This window comes from Leishmania martiniquensis, chromosome 29 (genome assembly GCF_017916325.1).
Source record: "Leishmania martiniquensis isolate LSCM1 chromosome 29, whole genome shotgun sequence".
Classification (NCBI taxonomy): Eukaryota; Euglenozoa; class Kinetoplastea; order Trypanosomatida; family Trypanosomatidae; genus Leishmania; species Leishmania martiniquensis.
In genome coordinates this window covers 956791-975705 of record NC_090164.1, presented here as the reverse complement: position 1 = coordinate 975705, position 18915 = coordinate 956791, and the positions used below count along the sequence as shown (strand labels likewise).

Here is an 18915-nt window from a genome sequence, read left to right as displayed (position 1 = left end):
CTGCGCACCCCTCCAAGCGTCGTGGGCGCGCGATTGTCTTGTGTGTGTATGGGCGAACCGGCTTGACTGCGCCGAAATTCGCATGCTTTTCTTCTGTTTCTCTTCGTTTCTCAGGGAACACTTTTGAGGGGCCCACCCCCATCCGCCGCTCGTCCTCGTTTTCCCTCTTCTTTCCACGTTTCGTCTCATGTGCGCACGTGACGTGTTCGCAAGCTAAGGGTGGCTGTGACGGCGAGTAAGCCGCACACGCGTCTTGTCTTCCATTTCCTCTTTTGCCTCATATGTTTCTATTTTGGTGTTGCTCTTCTCGCATGCCGCTTTTACTCTCTCTCTCTTCCTCTATCGTCGACTCGCTTGGCTCCATGTGCGTACGTGAGGCGAAAGGGGCATCCCATACACCGCGGCAGCCATCATCATCCACGCCACTAAATGAGGGAGCGCAAGAAGACGGGAGCGCCGGCTCTCGTGTTGGCACGATAACCGCAGGCGCGACGCTATTTCCATCCCGCCCCCTTTTTCTTTCGCCTATCTTCTCAAACCCACCTCCTGAGCGCCTTTGTGTTGTCAGGCCTAGCGCCCCGCTGCTCCTCTGAAGTGTTGGCCCTGCTGCCTCGCCCCCTACGCTTTTTTGGATCTCCTGTCCCCTTTCACCTCTTCCCCCTGTCGCCCTCCGGCTGCATAGGGCTCCTCTCGGCTCTTTTTTTCTTTTGTGTTTCGCTTGTCATAACCTGTGAATCGCGCTTGGCAACACCGTCATGGCGTGCCTTTTTTGAGACTCTCTAACGTAGGAAGGATTCGCAGTCGTGGCGGTGCTGTGACATGTGCGCAAGCGACTCGCCAGCGCCGGCTTGACGGGATGCGCTCAGCTGTACGGACGTTTTCCTCAGCGTATCCTTCCCTCTGTACCCACTTCTTTGTCCGCAAATATGTTTATGTGCTTCCATCTGTGCTTCCCTATTCCGTTCTCGGTTGTGGGACTCGTTTCTCATCTTCGTGCCCGTTGTGGCTGTTTTCGCTGACCTCCTCATCTTTGACAGGGCTGTCACAGAGGAAGTGGGCTGAGCTGCGTGAATTCGAACGGCCACAGTCGCTTTACCATCGCCCGCGCGATAAGGCCACTGCTCGCCTGGAAGCGTGAACGAAACGAAAGCGGAGAGAATGGGCGCACAGAAAGGCACTCGTGTGGTGCGTTGCGGCTGCCCTCGTTTCCTTCTCTCTATAGAGGCGTCTAGGTGGCGCGATGAAAGCGGCATAGGGGCTCCACTGACCTGTGCGGGCAAATACGGGTGTGCGCAGGGTGGCACAGCAGGAAGGAACCGCTGGCCGAGTAGTGCGTGGGGCTGCACATGGGCTTTCCTCTTCGAAGCTCTACACGTGCGCGTGGCGGGCTCATGTGCCTCGTAACCGTCTGAAAGGACACTCTTCCACCCCACAGGACTGCCGCTACCGGTGGGGCGACGGCGGCGTGTAGCACTTCCCTCTCAACGTGGGCCGCGCGATGGCGTGGTCGTTGCTATCCTAATCTCTTCAGCGAGACTGAGAGCCTAGGTCTGATGCCGGTGCCATGGTCGTTGCCCCTTTCTTTTCGCCAAGGTCTCACTCCGTCCCTTGCTGGCTCGTCTTGTGTCTCAAGGGCTACTGAGAGGAGCAAAGAAACGCAATTGTGCACGATCATAGGCACACGCACGTAAGATGTGTGAAAGGGAATCATACGCTAAACACGACAGCAGAGAACGGGCCACGTTGTGCACGAATCGCAGAGGCGAAGCTGCAGCTTTTTTCTTTTTTCACCTTATTTCTCACCCCGACGAAGGGGAGGGGGAGAGTCCGCCTCAGGGACTCGATCACGAAAGGCTGCCTCTTCCGCCTACGTGAAAGGCCATCCTCCTCTCCGTCATCCTTGGTAGCTTCGTTCTACACCGATCCGCCGTCGAGGTGCCTCTCCCTATTCCTTCACCGATGACACGCGCATACAGGTGAACCCTTCACGCTTAGAAACACGAGTGCCTGCATGCATGCGAACTCGCGCACATTCTACTTCTTCGCCTCCTCCCTCTCCCTCCACTGCACAGTGAGCTGCGTGTTCGTACCTCTCTTCACAGAGAGCTCGCCGTGATCGACCAGGATTTGGCCGTCGTTCATCTGAGGAAGGTAGGCTGTGCGTGAATGCCTGCACGTATTGGCTTAGCCTTGGTTGAGTGGTACGCGGGCAAAACAACGAGAAGCCTATCTGACGTATTCATCCTCACTGCGCGGCCCCCTTGCTTTGCACATGGTGCGAGCTGCAAAGACCTCTGCTTCATCTTGCTTCTTCCACCCCCTCTCTTCCTCCCTGCCCACAGCCTCACGTCCCATATCCTTCTCGGCGCTACCTTCCCTCTGGCTGAGCTGCTCTGTGACGGCGTTTTTTCAGAGCGAAGCTTCGCTACCTTGCCACGTCTTTCACCACCAGACGCTTGGGTGCTCCACACAAGTCGGCGGGGATACCTGCGTACTCTCGCATCCATCCTACTCTCCCTCCCTCCCCCCGCCCTCCCTCCGCCAGCGAGCGCAGCTGCCCACGAGCGCTTAATCGATTCGCATACGATTGTGATTGGCATCGGAGCAGAAGGTCAGCGTAATGTTCTTTGAAGAGAGCCTTAACGATACCGCGGAGTCTGCGGCTTATCTGCAAGATGGTAGCGCGCGAGCACGTCCCCTCTCGCAGGGCAGCGACGACGGCGCCTCTTCAGGCGTACCTTCCGCGCGTGGCATCAGCAACACTCTGGAGCTTGACGGCTTCTCGCTAGCGTCCATGGGATCACGCGGGGGAGCGGCTGCTGCCACTCAAAGCCCCTCCGCGGCGGCGCTTCAGATGCTGATGGAAGCGACTGCAAATGAGCGCTTCAGCCCCGAGGTGTTGCCCTACCCCGCGGCCGCCATCGACGCCGTCGTCGGCTTCGTCCAGCAAGCACAGGAGCGACTGGAGGCGATGGTGGCAGAGGAGAAGCGCGAGGGAGCCACAAGCTCTCTCTTGCCATTCCGCCCCTCAGACATTATGGGGCTGGAGATGCAGCGCGTTCAGTTTTTTCTTTTTGAGCTGCTGCGTTGTCGACTGCGCAAGATCGAGCACCTCGCCATGTCCATCTACTACGAGGGTCTTGTGGCTGCGCAGTCAGCTGAGTCGCCGTCGGAAGTGGGTCACTCGGAGGAGAATGCCGCGCTCTCCTCTTCTTCAGCCTCTGCCGCCGCTGCGCTACCAGCGGTGCGTGTACCGCAGCGGCAAAACTTGTCGCCCAAAGAGCAATGGGTGGCGGATCAACTGGCGCGAAGCGCGCACGCAGCGTTGATAGAGTCGGGCCTGCAATTGATGCCGGCTGCACTACAGCACCTTGTTCCCCATCCATCTGAGGCGGAGGGGCTGGAGATACTGCCGGAGCCTGAGCTTGGGGCGTATGTGTTTGGTGTGGCTCTCGAAGATTTGGGTGTGGTGAACCTTGGCGAGGGGGGTCAAGACGCCTCGCGTGCAATCAATGCCGGTGAATTGTTCCTTACTCCTTACCAAAACTTCCGCCCATATGTCATGTCAGGGCAGGTGCGGTTGGTGTGAACACAAAGGGAGGCCGTTCGCCCTTTCTCACTGTGCGAGCCTGTGCTTGTAGGCGGAGGACGGGAGGCGCATGCCTGCTGCACTTCCGCAGATGCCAGCGGCCAGGCTACTCTCGTCGTACGTGGTATCTTCACAGAAGATGCGATGCGGGATCGATAGCGTGGCGAAGCGCTGCTCTTGCCGGAGTGCTACCAGCCAAATCCTCGCTCCCCCACACGAGTCCTTTTACTCCCGAATGCAAGATTCTTCAGCGCCTCCACATAGTCACGAAGGTTTCATAGACACACGCAACCCCCCCCAAAGAAAAAAGTAGGAGGAAAGGGTGAGCGGCGCCCCGCACCCTTGTCAGACGCCTTCGACTTAGTGGTTCCTCACAACTTTGTGGTTCCTCACAACTTTGTGGGCAACTATCGGGCCAGCGCAAGGCAAGTAATCGTTGTGGTCATGTGGCCCAGCTTGCGCAGCTATGGATGCGGTAAGCCGCGTAGTTCTGCTGCCAATGCGAAGGATTCGGGGAAGGAGAATGCCCACGGCGTCCACAGAGGTACCCTCTGCGCGCATGTCGCCGTGCTTTGCCCTCTTCGGCCACCTCTTTCGTTTGTACCTCCTCTGCTCTTCGGACTTCTCTCACCGCTGTCTTCTCTGCCTCTTTGCCAGCCACTGGGCAGCAGTTTCTTTCGTGCCTCTGCCGATCTCCTCCTCTGCGCTGCACCCGTTTCCACTGTACGTGCGCAGTGGGCGCTCTGGCCACTGCCTCCTCACCTTTCTCCTGTGTTCGCATTCCGTGTAGGTGCCAATCATCCTGCGCCCATCCTCCCCCCTCCTTTCCCGCACCTATCGCATCAACTCGCGTGTGCGTTGCGCGCCTCTCATCTCGGGCACCTCACCTCCCTTCGCCCTTCCCTCGTGACTCCCCTCCTTCTCTCTGGGGTGGGGGTCGGAGCCGCTTGTAAAAGGCGTGCCGCTAGCGCCTCGGGCACCCTCACCTCACATGAACACACAGAGGCCGGTGCGTAGTGATGTCTAGCAAAGAGGAGCTGGCTGCCTTGATGTCGTCCGACGGCGACTTCGAGAAGAAAATCTCGTTGCTCAAGAAGGCGGTCGTTACCGTGACGAAGCAGAAGCTAGAGGCTGAGGCCCGTCAGACGAAGCTGCAGGGGGAGCTGAGCGCCGCAACGCAGCAGTTGGCAGAGGCGCAGCAGGCGAACGCCGCCCTCCAGCGCAAAGTCAAGTCGCTCGAGGCGCAGCTAGAGCAAGATCGCAGCAGTGGGTCCGCTTTCGGCCACAACATGTTGAAAGGCCTCTCTTCCATCATGGGCAACAGCGACAACAGCAGTCGTGGCGGGCAGGGCGGACGCGGCTCAGCCAGTGCTCACCTTACCTTGTCTCCGGAGGATGTAGAACGACTCATCAGCGAAAACGAGCAGCTCCACCGACAGACGTACAGCTTCAAGACGAAACTTGAAGACGCGCAGCGCTCCAGCGCCAGGGATGCGGAAAAGTTGAAGAGCGAGCTGGCACGCCTGCATCGAGAGGCGCAAGAGCTGCACCGCTCGCTGGAAACCACCACCGCTACCTGCGACGGTCTTCGCTCGGACTATCTCACCGAGCGCGCCTTAGGCGACTTCTGCAGACACTTCTTTGTAGCCGCGCTGCGCCGAACAGGGCAAGAGCAGGAATCTTCTGTGGCGGGTACCACCGTAGAGGTGCGGTGGCCTGCCAATGCCCCGCCGTCCCATACCGCGGCCGCCTCTCTTTCGGACACGCCACCAGCAGAGTGGCGGGAGCGCGTTGTTCTCACACTGAAGGGTGCTGCCTGTACCCTTACGACGCTTCTGCGAAGCATCTCGGTGCTTGCGGTGGTGCTTCGGGAACAGCTGCCGTCGCGGGAGCGTGCAACTGTGGGGGACCTCGAGTGCCTCCGCGACCGACTCTCCATCTTTCTGGAGGCGCACACGGTCAAGAAGGACCGTCTTTTGCACTTGGTCGAGCAACTGCACCTTCATCTCTCGGCCCCACCGGACGTCGTAGGGGATGGGTCCCCGACCTCTGTCTCGGTGGATGCCGTTGTCGAGGCTCAGGACGAGATCTTGCAGCTCGTGCTGGAGTGGGTCAGCCTTCTTCGGACACAGTTTCCACTCCTCGTGGAGAGCTGCGTTTCATTCCAGCTCAAGGAACACGCCAACACCATCGAAACTGCACAAGTCAGCGCCGATAACGGTGAGGGCACTGCTGCGCCACCAAAGGCGGCGACTGCGCGCCGCGCATTCGTCATGGAGCTTACAGAGCATGGCTGTGCCACCTTAGCGTCGATCGAAGGGTCTCTAAGGGCGATGCGCATCCTCGTTCAGCGCTCGCCCGCCGCGTATGGCCACTGCCGCAACGATGGTGACCAAAGGAGTGAGGCGTCCACATCGACCGCGGCGAGGGAGCGCCTTGCCTTGAACCTGCCGTTGGAGGCGACTCAGCTGCCTATCGATGTATCCTCGCTGCTTGCGTTGCAACAGTTCTGGTGGGAGGGCTGTATGTCGGTGCGCTCCTTACACGGATCCGTTCAGGTGCTCAACCGCCGTTTAGTGGATATGGCGGAGACCTGCAACAAAAGCGAAATCCGCGACGCCCTACACTGCGTTTGCAAGTGCCTGCAGTCCATGACGCCAGCGTCGCCGCTGATGGACGCCCCATTGGGAGCGGTGGCAGTCGACGCGGATGCAGTTGTGCATGCAGGCTCGCCCTGCGCATCGACGCCTCCAATGCCGTCCCCTGCGACATCGCGAGTCTCGCCGTCGTGGATGTCGCGTCCTTCCGATGCTGTGGCCACAGGCTCTCTATCACCAGCGGCGGACAGCGTGCATGACAGCGTCCAAGCAGATAACTTCGAAGAGCTTCTCGCAGCCTTATCAGCTGCCGACCGTGCAGCCGCCAGCTACTACACGCAAATGAATTGCCTCTATGTGGAGATGGCCGAGAAAGAGGACGCTCTGCAGACCGCGCTGGACGCCGTGGCACACCTGCAGCGACTCATCAAAGCCGAACGCGCGGACGCAAAGCAGACGCGTCAGGCCTTGCAGAGTCAGATTGGCTTACTTTCGACGAAACTGGTGGAAATGGCCGACGCGCCGGCAGACAGTGTTTCGCAGTAGTCGGACCGCTTTCTGAGCTCTCGCCACTTGACGAACTACCGATGACGCATCTCCCCTCTTTTCCTTTGCTGATCCGAGGACACGGCGCAGAAGTCTGCGCTGCAACTCTCCCTCTTCTCTCCAAGTCGTTTCATGGTGCTCTCCCCCCTCCCCCTAATCGCGGCATGGGCAGCATTTCCACCAGAGATCAACGCAAAGGTGGAGTACATTTCCGAGCTCTCCTTCCCACCGCTTCTGTCTCTCTCTCCTCCTTTTTTTTGCTCTTTGCCTCCAAACGGTCGGACCTGTGCACACTGCACTCCTCCCTCCCTCCCACCTTACGGTGCCATTCCGCCCTCGCCATCTACTCCACAGCCCCTTTCTCTTTCCTTGCAGTTGTGTGCGTGGGTATCTCCCGTGAGATGCACGCTGGCAACCCACCTTCGCTCATCGCTGGGCGTATCAACACACTCGCCCCCTTCACCATCTATCAGCACTCTCGGGCCGACGCAATGACATTCTGACACCTTTCCGCTTTCCTTCTAAGCTCCTGCTCATGTCGCTGCGTCCCTAGTGACGCCGGCCACCCCCGTGCGTCGTATCGAAGAGTTCCCTCCTCACCCCCTTCCTCTGTGTGTGTGTAGGGCGGGAGAGGGGAGGGGAGAGGCAGGGTAGACGCCACGCACGGCCTGCGCACTGCCCTCGGGTACGGTTCGCGCCCTCTTCGGCGTCGGCGGGGAGTTCTGGGCTGGCGGCGTGGAGCGGGGGTGGTGCGCGGCCTGCTACTGCGCTGGCGCTGTTGCACCGCCGCCGCCCCGCCTGCGTCTGCTATGGTGGGTGCCCGAAGCGCGCCTGGTGCGACGCCAGGATCTTGCACGCGGTGATGCGACTGCGCAGACGCGGGCGAGCCGTCCCGCCACCCGTCTTGTCTGCTGCCATGGGCGGAGAAGGAGGGCGAGGACAGCGAGCCCCCTCCCCTCCCCTCCCCACCCTGGATGGCACCAGCGAGCGCCGCCGCACGGCCATGTGAGGGGCCACCACCCCGCACGGTGGAATGCCGCGGCTTGAGGCGCCTCGGCGCGAGCGCAGAGCCCAGGGTGTGCGAGGGCATCGGCCTGGTGCCGGCCCACCGCCCACCCTTTCCTTGCGAGCGCCCGGCATGCCTCCGGCCCACCTCCTGCTAGCGGCACGGCAGGCGCCACCGCCTTGGCCCTCGATGGCGACCCCGGTGTCGGCGCGCAAGGACCCGGGCGTGGGGCCTGCTCAGGTCGGTGCGGTGCCGGCCGATCGCGCCGCACGCAGGCGGGGGAGGGGGGGTGGAGAGAGAGCTGGGGGGAGGCTGCTCGGCGGCCGGCCCGTTCACGCTCGGGGGCATGGATGTGGTCGCGGTGCCGCAGAGGCAGGGCGGACTAAGGCTGTGCATGCGTGCGCCATCGGTGACGTATTGGCGCGGAGATGGGTCGTTACGAAACGAAATGAAAGACCAGTACGAGGAGACGTATCGCTTCTCACGGGCTCGCATTGCCTGACGTTTTTTCTTGGCTGCTCTGGTAGCTGCTCTGAGTATTTTACAAGACAGTCCCTCTTCATGTTCCTCTGCCTCCTCTGACCTGTGCCAATGCGCGGCGGTATGCTGAGTACTTGTCTTCTCTCCGCTACTTCCCTTCTCTGAACGCGCCCCTGTGTGCGGCAACGAGGCTTTGGCTACTTACGGCCGTCGTTGCCCAGGACGCAAGCACTGCATCTCGCCACATCAGCACGAACTCGCCCACACTGTTCGGTGAACAGAGCTCCAAGGAAAACGCGCACGACTCTTTTTTTTCTTTCCTTTTCGAACGCGGAAATACTTTTTAGCGTGACCCGTCGACAGTTTGCCCTCTCCCCTGCCACCCAGTCTGCCTCCTTCGTCTGGGGCATGTGTGAGTCGTTGTGCCAGTATCTTCTCATCCAGGCGCATCTCTCACCACCACCACCCCACAACACATTCGGGATCCCCATCTCCCATCCCCCCTACCCTCGCTGGCATCCATGTCGAACGAAAAGAGCGTGAAGCTGCAGAATCCGTACGTGCCTGCCGCGTACCATCTGAGCGTCACAGTGAACCTCGCCACATGGAGCTACTCTGGGACTGAGACGGTGCGCCTGCAGCGCTGCCCTACTTGCCCGGACGGCGACACAATTCAGCTCCATGCAGCCTTGTCGATTCAGGTGATCTCGGTGAAGGGTGCGACACTGGTGGGACGTGACGAGGCGGCACAGACCCTTGTGCTGAAGCTGGACGCGGAGACGATGGCACAGGCGGACCCCACCCTGCACTTCGAGTTCCAACACTGCATCAACAAAGAGCTGCGCGGCTTCTACCAGGTTCGCTACAGGCATGAGGGAAAGGAGCACTGCATGGCCTCCACGCATTTCGAGCCCGTTTCGGCGCGACTCTTCTACATCTGTCACGACGAGCCAGCGCAGCGCGCAGATTTCACGCTGACTGTCACGCTTCCCAAGTCTGAGGAGCACTACACCGTCCTCTCCAACGGCCCTCTGATGTCGAAGTGTGCGAAGGGGAATGAAGTAGTGCACACCTTCCAGACGGTTACCAAATGCCCGCCTTACTTGACAGCCTGCGTCGTGGGTGAGCTGGAGCATATCAGCACCGTTGTCAATGGTATCCCAGTCAGCGTGTACGCGACGCTGGGCAAGGTGGGGCGGGCGCAGTTCGCCCTCGACACAACAGCCTTCGCCCTCGCTTTCTTCGAGCGCTTCTTCCAGTGCAAGTACCCACTGCCAAAGCTGGATGTTGTCGCCGTTCCCGACTACCCAATCGGCGGAATGGAAAACTGGGGCTGCATCACCTGTGCCGAGTCGATATTGGTGGATAAGAAGCAGTCGAGCGTGGATGCGAAGCGTAGTGCGTCGAACTTGGTGTGCCACGAAGTTTCGCACAACTGGTTTGGCAACCTTGTCGCCATTAACTGGTGGGAGGGCCTGTGGCTCAAGGAGGGCTTTGCGTCATGGTGCGGCTACTACGCTACCAACGCGCTCGCGCCGCAGTGGAACGCGCTAGACGCTGCTGCGCTGCAGGTGGTCTCGGCGCTGCATGACGACATGTATGAGCACAGCCACCCTGTCGAAGTGCCCATCCACGACCCTGCAGATATTACCCAAATCTTCGACAGCATCAGCTACAACAAAGGCATGGGCCTGGTGTTCATGCTGCAGGCGTTCCTGGGCCATAAGTGGGGGCCTGCTATGGCGCACTACATCGGTAAATACCAATTCCAAGACACCAAGACGGTGCAGCTCTGGGAGGCCCTCGAGGAGTCGTCGCAGATGTCCATCACTGAGTCCCTCACTAGTTTCACGACGCAGATGGGCTACCCAATGATCCACGTGACGAGGAAAGACGGCACCACCATCGTGGTGACGCAGGAGCCGTGCCGCTTCGCCACAGCGGCGAAGAGTGATCAAACGTGGTGTGTGCCGCTTGTCGTGGAGGGGATTGACCCTACCGCCGGGCGTGCGACGCCGATGCTGCGCGGCGGTGAGGCTATGGAGGTGGCCCTGCCTGCAGGCGTCGCGAGCGGAGACTTTGTGAACGCTAACCCGCGCCGCACCGGCTTCTATCGCTGCCGCTACGACAGCGTCACGTTCGACGCATGGATCGCCAACTACAGTCGGCTTTCTCCTGCTGATCGCCGCTCCCTCTTCTCCGACACGCTGGCCGCGATTCGGATGGGCTACGAAGACATTCCGCGGCTGGCGAGGATCGTTACGACCGTTTCGGCTCATGAACAGGACATCTACGTACTCGCTGAGTACGTGCAGACGATAAACACCTTCCTTCACACTTTCGAGGACGCTACTTTGGTAAGGAGCCTGCGTAAGGGTACGCTTGGCTTTCTCCTTCCGGCTGCCGAGTCCCTCATAGAACTCTGTCCGGAGGACGACAGCGCGTCGCTGCGCCGCAACTTTTACCTTGACGCCGGCATTTCTATTCTGCTCGACAGCTGGAGCGCGGCGGAGGCTGCTGAGCACCCGCTGATTCATTGGGCACTCCAGCAGGCACAGAGCTTCCTCTCGGGCTCGGTGTTTAACGCTGGCACGCTCGGCGCCTGCCTGCGCGCCTGGATCCGCATGACCGGCGCCGCCGACCTGCCAGCGCGCAACGATGGGCTCTACGCAAAGCTTCAGGAGGTGGACGGCAACGACGAGCTGTGCCGCTCACTGGTCGTGGCCATGACGAGCGGCGCGTCGGCGGACTTTGCGCTGAGCATCATGAAAAAATGTATCGAGAACAGCGGAGTTCGCAGTCAGTACGGCGGGCACGTCTTTAGCAGTCTCGCAGCGAATCCTGCCCTCTCGGGCGCCGATGTGTGGAAGGCCTTTCAGAGCAACTTCGACGCCGTGGCTGCGCAGTGGGGTGGCGGTCAGTTCCGCATCCAGACGATTGTCACCTTCATAGGCAAGGCACTCTCTGGCGAGGCCGCGGCGGACGAGTTTGAGGCCTTTTTCGACATGCATCCGCTTCCTAACGCCCGCCTCGCCATCTGCCGGGCCGCTGAGGACATGCGCATCCGTGCGTGGATTTGCAGGACGTGGCAGTCCTCCCTGGCTGACATGTTCTCCGCTTGGTAGCGCGTACGTCCACAAAAGGCCAAGCGAGAGAGGAGTAAGCGCGTCGTTGCGCAGGAGGAAGTGGGTATAGGAGGAAACAGCGAGCCAAGAGCGACTCAGCTGTGACCTTGGGGAGTAGTGATGACACGCACGTGCCCACCATAGGGTTGGAGTTTCCGCTTCTGCGATTGGGGTCTCACCCATTGCTCTCCCCTCGCCTGCCTCCGCCTGCCTGCGCACACCCTCGAGCGGCCGACAAGGCTCACTAAGACAAGGGGCTCTCCGCAACTTGCCCTCGCTTTTCCCTCAGCTCTTGCCAGCAGCTTCTGTTCTTTCCCTCATCGGCCCTCGCTCTGAGCCCCACCTCTCCTTGAACCGACTTCGTGAATCGCGTCTCATCCCTTGCACATGGAGGAAAGGAGGGAGCGCTCTATTTTTCTCTTTCTGTCTTTTTTTTTCACGTGTGCACATCGATCACACCTCGAGGATGCCACACTATTTCGCGGGCCCCCATCTCTGAGGGGGTGAGGGAGGGGCGTAATGGAGCCTCAGCGAGATTCTTGTACGCCGTGTGGAGAGGGGGAGGGAACATTTATATGAAAAGAGTACCTCCATGCCATGCACTCATCTCGCGCCGAACGCAGTCTACTGGCTGTGTGATCCGTTACCCTTTTCTTTCCCTATTGATTCTCTCTGAGTCAATTCATTCTGTTTGTTGTGCGCGCACGTGTGCCGAGTGCATGTGACATGCCGCGTGTATGCGCACGCTGGTGAGCGTTTCAGCGGAGTCGGTCGGTGCGTCTGTGCTTTTCTCCCCATTTTGTTGGCCGTATTGTACTTCAGGCTCGCTGAAGCGGCGCCAATACGATGGTGAGGAGCTGCACCACCATGGGGTCGTGGGACCATTTCCTGAACCTGAGCTATCGCCTTGTTTTGTTCACTTTCGTTCATCCGAAAGAAGAGATCGCGGCGCAGTAAACGCGCGTACATGGTAAAAGCTGCAACCAAAGCCGGATGAAAAGAAAAAGAAATGGAAGCAATTCTTGCAGATTTCGAAGCAACGCAGAGAAACGTCATCGGGCGAGAGATCGGAGGGAGCCGCACCTATGCGGTGAGGTATGGGTGCCTTTTTCTGGTGCGGGGGGGGGCGGCGATCCGTAGGACAGCGGCCGTGTTGAAGATTTCAAGAGGCGGCCTCTCACTGCGCTGGTGTCCTTTCTTTCCGCTATCCTACCACTACCTGGTCGTCTGCCTGGGTCACTCCCCTCTCTCCCCCTTCCGTGTCTTTGCAAAGTCGCCCCTTGCCGGTGCGCTTGGCTTCGACGTGGTCAGAGCTCACGTGGGGCAGGTGAGAGCGCAGAACTGCGAGCGAAGACGAAGAAATGGGCAGTCAGAGGAGACGGCGCACAACGGGAGAAGGAAAGCAACGAAATGGCTCCCGGCGTGATGCGCGTTTATTCGACTTTGCCTCGTGTGATGATTTGATCCAATCTGGCCTCCCGTGCTGCCGGGCACCGCTGCGTCCCCTTGAACCGTCTCTTTTCCCACTCCCTCGTGCACTCGCTTGCGCACCTACAACGTCGCTCGTGGGCTGTTCGCGGCTGCATGTGTACTTTTTCATCGGCGCTTGCGTGCTTGTCCAGCCACGAGCCCTGCTCGTCCCGCTGCTCCGTCTTACGTTTTTCTGCAAATAAACTGCAAATTGGCATGAGAGCAGCCACCATTCTTGGCGCGGGCGAATTGGGTAAGGCGTGCGCCTGCGCGTTGGCGGCGAACCGCAGTGTGGACTCCGTTAGCCTTTTGACGCAGGATGTTGCCATGGCGGAGGTAGATAACGGGTCTGCGCTGCCCGCTGAGACGCAGAAAATCGATCGAGAGGTGCTTTCAGCTGTAGGAGGGGGCTCGAAAGGCGCCTCGGCATCACCCGCTGCACCATCAGCCATTGCCGCGACTCCGTGGCCCTCTGTCATTCGTCTCCAGGGCTTGAAGCAGCTCCTCAGAGACCCTGAGTCTTCCATAAACCGCACGCGGGTCCGGCACCCTCTGTTTTTGTGCACACCCACTGCCTCCTACCTCTCTGCGCTTGATCCGTGGGCGCGCGCCGCGTTCGGCAACCAGCACTGCCCGGTGACTCATGATGTGCTCACCAGGTGGCGCTCCGCGTCGTTGGCGGCGGAGTCCTTGGAATCAGAAGCTGCGCTCCCTACTAGGTTTGTCGTGGTGTTCACCAGAGGCTTCGCTGCGGACGGTGCGGCGCCCGCGGAGCTGGCTGAGGCGCTGCTCAACGGTCCTCTCGCAGAAGACGCGAATTCGGCGGCATCGCGCTCATCGTCAAAAAGGGACACGCCGGTGTTGGTGGCGTCGGGCCCACTACTCGCGAAAGAGTGGGCTCTGCAGTCGACACCCCTGACAACTACCAGGGGACGTGCGACTTCTTCGTCAATCCCATGTTGTCCCCCAAACGCGCTGTCGGTGGCCGCCGGTGCTGACGATAGTGCCAGCGAACCGGGTGCAACGGCCGATGTGTCTTCAGCGGTAGGCAAACAGCTGCCTCATTCTTTTTCGGGGGTGGCGCTGACCTTTGCTGCATGGACACCGTCTGTTGCCGCTGACACTGGCCGGCAAGAGGCGCTGGCAGAGCAACTTCGCCTCTTGTTTCCTCGCGAGTCTGTCACCTTCTTGACCGCCCCGGACGAAGCTGCCGTCCTGGCCATTGTGAACGGCTGCGTGCCGCTCTGCTCTTTCGGAGCTGGCTTGGTGAGTAGTGTGTACACGGGGACGACTGTGACATCCCTGGCCGCGTACTCCCAGCACGCTCTCACAGCCACAGAGAAGCTGGTGAACGGGCTCCTGGGCCGGACAGCTGGCACGCCGCTGCCTTTGCCAGCGGTCTCGACGCTTTGGTGTGCCTGCACATGCCTCGCGTCACGTGAATTTGCTCTTGGCCGTAAACTGGACTTTTACTTTCGAAAGCAGGACGCCGTCGAGGCCGTCTTCCGTGGTCACACGCACCACCTCTTTGCTGCCACCGTCGACGGACTGCACGAGCGCATGCAGGTGGGCGGGGTTTCCAGCCCGTTCTACGAGGTGCTCATGGACACCTACAACACTATGATTCGCGCCTCACGAACGGGTGAGGGGCTTGTAAAGGAGGGCTACTACGAATATCGCGGCACTCTCGGCGAGGATGGCGGTAAGTTGCTGGCCCAGGTGACACAAGTGGACCAGGCGATGCTCTCCGGCGACGAGGCGCGGTTCGCGGCAGCGAAAGACCACATCATGAAAGCATTCGCCGGTTCAACCTTTTGAGTAGGCCCTGCTGCATACAGCGGTGGGCAAGAAGGTGGAGAGGAAATCAACCGGAGGTGAGAGTGGCAAGTGGCACCAGAACGAAGGGGTAGTGGAGGCTGTATTGCGCGTTTGTTGCCCGTCTTTCCGTCTGCCTCCTCTGAACTCGACGTGGGACGAATGAGGAGGGGCAAGAGTATCCGGCAGCTCCCTTGTCCCCGCGCTTCTCACGCTCCTCTCCTTTTCCCGCCCCCTCGCCCCAGTCCCGCCTGCTCCTCTTTCGTACCACATATTCGCCCATCTTCCAATCTCGTGAATGGGATGCCACACCATTTCGCGAGCCCCATCTCTGAGGGGCCGGGGGCGGGGAGGGGCGTAACGGAGCCTCAGCGAGGTTCTTGTACGCCCTGTGGAGAGGGGGAGTCAACTCAAAGAAAAGGTTCCTTATATGGGTATGGCTGCCGCGGGCTCGTAAAGTGCTCTGGATCCCGGCGCATTCGCTCTGCTGCGAGCGGAGGGTGTGTGCCCTTCGCCGTAGGTGCCCTCGCTGCGGCATATGTGTAGGCCTGTGTGCGTACGGTGGCCATGTCTTCATTCATCGCTCATCGCACCGCCCTCGACCCCCCGCCCTTTGTTCTGCCGACATCCTTTTTTCTTTATTGCTGACGGACGCGTCCGTCGCTACCGCCGAGCATAGGGAGCTCATCCCCTCGACCGAGCAAGCCAACGAAAGCGAAGTGAGCAACGGAAGGAAGCGCAGCTACTGTGGGGAGGAAAACCGCGTGTGTGAGCGGACGTGAAGGGGGCGTGCTTTACCTGTTGCCGGCGAGCAGGGACGTGCACCCGTACTCCTGGAGCTCCTCGAAGGTGGTGTCCGTTGGATGACACGTGAAATTGTGCATCAGCTTGCTGGTGTGACGTATACGGGGAAGTTTGCCGAGTTCTAAGTAAGGTTTCAGCGCACCCCTACATGAACGCCGCCTCTTCATCCGCAGCCTCGAGCTATGTGGAGAAAGGGGCGCATGACCGCACCTCCGAGGCTCTGCCGGACACACCATTAGCAGTGTGCACGCTCGTCGTCCTCCCCGAGAAGTACCGCAGCTCCTTTTCGCACCTGCGGGGCACGCAGTTTTTCTTTTTTGGCGTGGTGCGAAAGCTCAACCGCATCGGCATCTTTGACAAGCGTGTCTTTTTTGTTACAGAGCACACAATCAACTTAGCCTCACCTCAGGGGCGTGTCTCCCGATGTGCCAAAGTGGAAGACATCGCCGAGCTTATTTGTGATGCGCAGGCCCGCGCCGTCGGCATCCGCATGCGAAGCCGCCCCTTCGCTATCGCACTCAAGGGCAGTTTCTACTGGGACTGCTTCCACGAGATGCCAGTGGACCTCTTGCTGCACGCGACCTCTGCTGCGCAGTACGCGGCACTCCTGCAGGTAGTGCGCTTTGTGTACCACACTTGCACTCACGAGACGCTGCCGTGCCGCCTGCGCAAGAAGGAGGAGCTGTGGGGCGGGTTACTGATATTGGCACCGGATGGGTCGCGTGTGAAGAAAAGGGCAATCCAGCACCACATCATCAACCCGACATTGCCTGAGGGTAGCGCTGCCGCCGCAGATTTCGGCGCGAGCCGATCACAGAAGCCTCACAGAAACCCATGCGCTTTTCAGCAGCAGAGCCGACGTACCTCCCTCTCTGCCGCCGACGCTGAGGTGGGGCCGAGAAGCGGGCAGAACGTGTCTGCCGCAGTGTCGACGCCTCGACGCTCGTCCTCGCTTTGTGCTTCACCCTCGTTATTGATCTGCTCCGGCGAAGTCGATCATCAGACCGCGCTGAAGTCCTCGTCAGCCACGCTAGGCTTACCTCCAGCTCCATCAGCGGCACCGCCATCAACGAAAACGGAGGCCGTGCCGACCTTTGCGCCAAGTCGCAACGACAATCCGCTGCGCCGCACGGCCAGAAGCGGCAAGGAGTTGCCTGAAAAGTACGGAGACCTAGCGAAGCTGCGGCCGCGAGTATGCCCTGGCAGCATCGCAGCGGCCCCAACGGCGGAGCTGCCGCGTGACGCTTCTGCGGCTATCACCCCCTGCGCTCCGGAGGAGGTGACCGCAGAGGTGGCAAGAGGCAGAAGATCAATGAAGAGCTTCCATGCGCAACGCAGCCAGCAGTGGCAGCGCGGCGCTGAGCGGCATTGCCTTCGGTGCACAAAAGAGCGCGAGCCGAGTGCTTCCGTACGTGTTCTCAACTCCTTCCCTTCTAGCCCACGCGCTAGCCGGTACACATCCTCATCGTGGAGCCCCCGCTCCTTTGTAGTAGCGAGCAGCGGGGGCCACTGAGTGGGCGGCAGAAAGCCATCATCCAAAGCATCTTTTTCGCTTAGCACCTGCTCGTCAGTTGCCACACAGAGCGGCGGTGCCGACCGGGCGCTTGATGCGTCCGAGCAAATCGTCGCGCAGACGGCTGCTATATCTCAGCGCGCGGAGCAACTGCTCCGTAATGCGCTTCGGAGTCATTGACAGTTCGAGAATGGAATGCGGGCCTACTACGAGGAGCGCCAGAAAAAGCGGCGGTGGGAGCAACGCGGGTGTCAGTGTTGCTAATCTACTACCCGTGGCTAAGCGGAGTGCGAGCTGCACTACGCTCAGTCGTGTAGAGTTGAAAGGGCGTGAGCGAGCGTGTTCAAGCGCAAGCGCTGTAGAGTGCCGCCGCCTCTGTGCACCTTGACGCTTCTATCAGCGTGCTAGGTGAGCGAACCAATGCTTAAGCCGGCCGGTCAGCAAGCTGTGGTGGATGGACTGCTGCTTCAGCCTGAGGGGGCTAACCGAGTGGCAACACCGCTGAGGGGCGAATCGTTTGCCACTCACAATGCGCTCTCTTTCCTCGCCCTGCTCGTAGTTGTGTGTGCTCCCTTTCCCTCTCGCCAACACGCACGCTGCCCTCAGGTCGAAGGCCTCTCCGTACCCTTCTCACGCAGAGAGAGAGAAGAGAGAACGGGAGGGAGACGCCCTTGACAAGTGCGGTGTGAAGAGACATGCCCCCTCTCACTCTGAACCTGTGTGTGTGTGTTCAGGTTGACTCTCATGCAGTCTCTCATACAACATGCGCTCCATGCTCTGATGGTGCTGGTGCGCGAGCCTTTTTCTCTCTTCCGTTAACCACATCAACAAGGCAGGTGCGGCACATTCGCCCCTTCCCCCCCTGCTGCATCCTTTTTCTCATTTTTACCACTCGTACAAACACCACCGCTGCACTATTTTCTGGTGCCTTCGTATCTTATTTGCTCCTTGTTATGTCAGCATTGCTCACTTCTTTCCGCTCCTACGCTACAGCGTTATGTGTGTGTGTGTGCGTGCGTGAGTCGGGAGGGACGGCGCCGGGGGCGGTGCGCGCGTGCCTCGGCTGTGGCGCGAAAGGCTTTCTTTTTCTTCCTCCTCTTGCGTCATTGGACGGCTCTGTACTCACCCCTTCCGCTGTGTGCGCCTGTCTGCGTCTGCCTTTTCATGAGCGCATGCCTGTATATGTATATACGTTCGTCTGTGTAGGTGTGTGTGCATGTGCGTATGCATCGCTCTCGGTTTCCTCACGGGTGCTGAGGGATGCATGTCGGTGACAATGGCGACGGTAACGCTGTTGGCATGGAAAGTGCGTGGCGCCTTCATATATATATATACATATAAATATATATATATAATATGCGCTCGATCTCTCTGCCTTTTGCGTTCACGTCTTCCTTTGCCGACGCCTGTGTTTCGCTATTGTGCTTCTTGGGATCTTCGTGAACCCTTCTCCCGGTAACGGGGCGACACTCCATTTCGCGGGCCTCATCTCTGAGGAGCCGGGGGGGGAGGGGCGCGGCGCCCCAGCCTCTGCGTGCGGGGAGAGGCCTAGCAGCTCCGCTCCCCTCTGATTTCCACCCCGCCCCATGCCGTGAGTCGCTTCTGGTGCTGATAGGGTGTGCAGCGCGCCCAGCGTGGCGAAGGCCCGCGCGATTCACCGCAGCGGACGGCTGCGCTCGATCCCTGCATGGTGTTGCGTCGGAGCCACCCGCGGCAGCCAGCACACGTGCGGCATCCGCATGATGTGCAGGGTGCCAGCGTGGCCCGACCTTGTGTCTCTCTCTCATTTTCTCTCTCGCGGCCCTCGCTCTGCCTAGCGGTGTGTGCATTTGGGGAAGGGGGGAGCCTGCACGGCGGGCGGTGCGTGGAGCTGGAGGCGGAGGCCGTGCTGGGGTGGCGGAGCCGATGGCACTGCAGCCGCGCGTGCCCCTACGGCAGCTTGGCGGCACGGGGGCGCGGTGGGCCAGCGG

At 60.2% G+C, this 18915-nt stretch overlaps 5 protein-coding genes across 5 annotated transcripts; all 5 read left to right on the top strand.

Annotated features, from left to right (window-relative positions):
- Positions 1-2620: 2620 nt before the first annotated feature.
- LSCM1_04514 (uncharacterized protein) lies at positions 2621-3589 on the top strand (the record flags this gene model as incomplete). The annotated part of the gene is made up of 1 exon (XM_067322018.1): positions 2621-3589. The coding sequence occupies one exon, from the start codon at positions 2621-2623 to the stop codon at positions 3587-3589; it is 969 nt and encodes a 322-aa protein (XP_067177113.1).
- Positions 3590-4608: 1019 nt separating this feature from the next.
- LSCM1_04513 (uncharacterized protein) lies at positions 4609-6732 on the top strand (the record flags this gene model as incomplete). The annotated part of the gene is made up of 1 exon (XM_067322017.1): positions 4609-6732. One exon carries the CDS (start codon positions 4609-4611, stop codon positions 6730-6732), a length of 2124 nt encoding a protein of 707 aa, XP_067177112.1.
- A 2007-nt stretch (positions 6733-8739) lies between these two features.
- Positions 8740-11343, top strand: LSCM1_04512 (uncharacterized protein; the record flags this gene model as incomplete). Its single annotated transcript, XM_067322016.1, has 1 exon — positions 8740-11343. One exon carries the CDS (start codon positions 8740-8742, stop codon positions 11341-11343), a length of 2604 nt encoding a protein of 867 aa, XP_067177111.1.
- A 1584-nt stretch (positions 11344-12927) lies between these two features.
- On the top strand, positions 12928-14631 carry LSCM1_04511 (uncharacterized protein; the record flags this gene model as incomplete). The annotated part of the gene is made up of 1 exon (XM_067322015.1): positions 12928-14631. The coding sequence occupies one exon, from the start codon at positions 12928-12930 to the stop codon at positions 14629-14631; it is 1704 nt and encodes a 567-aa protein (XP_067177110.1).
- A 949-nt stretch (positions 14632-15580) lies between these two features.
- LSCM1_04510 (uncharacterized protein) lies at positions 15581-16945 on the top strand (the record flags this gene model as incomplete). Its single annotated transcript, XM_067322014.1, has 1 exon — positions 15581-16945. The coding sequence occupies one exon, from the start codon at positions 15581-15583 to the stop codon at positions 16943-16945; it is 1365 nt and encodes a 454-aa protein (XP_067177109.1).
- Positions 16946-18915: the final 1970 nt, after the last annotated feature.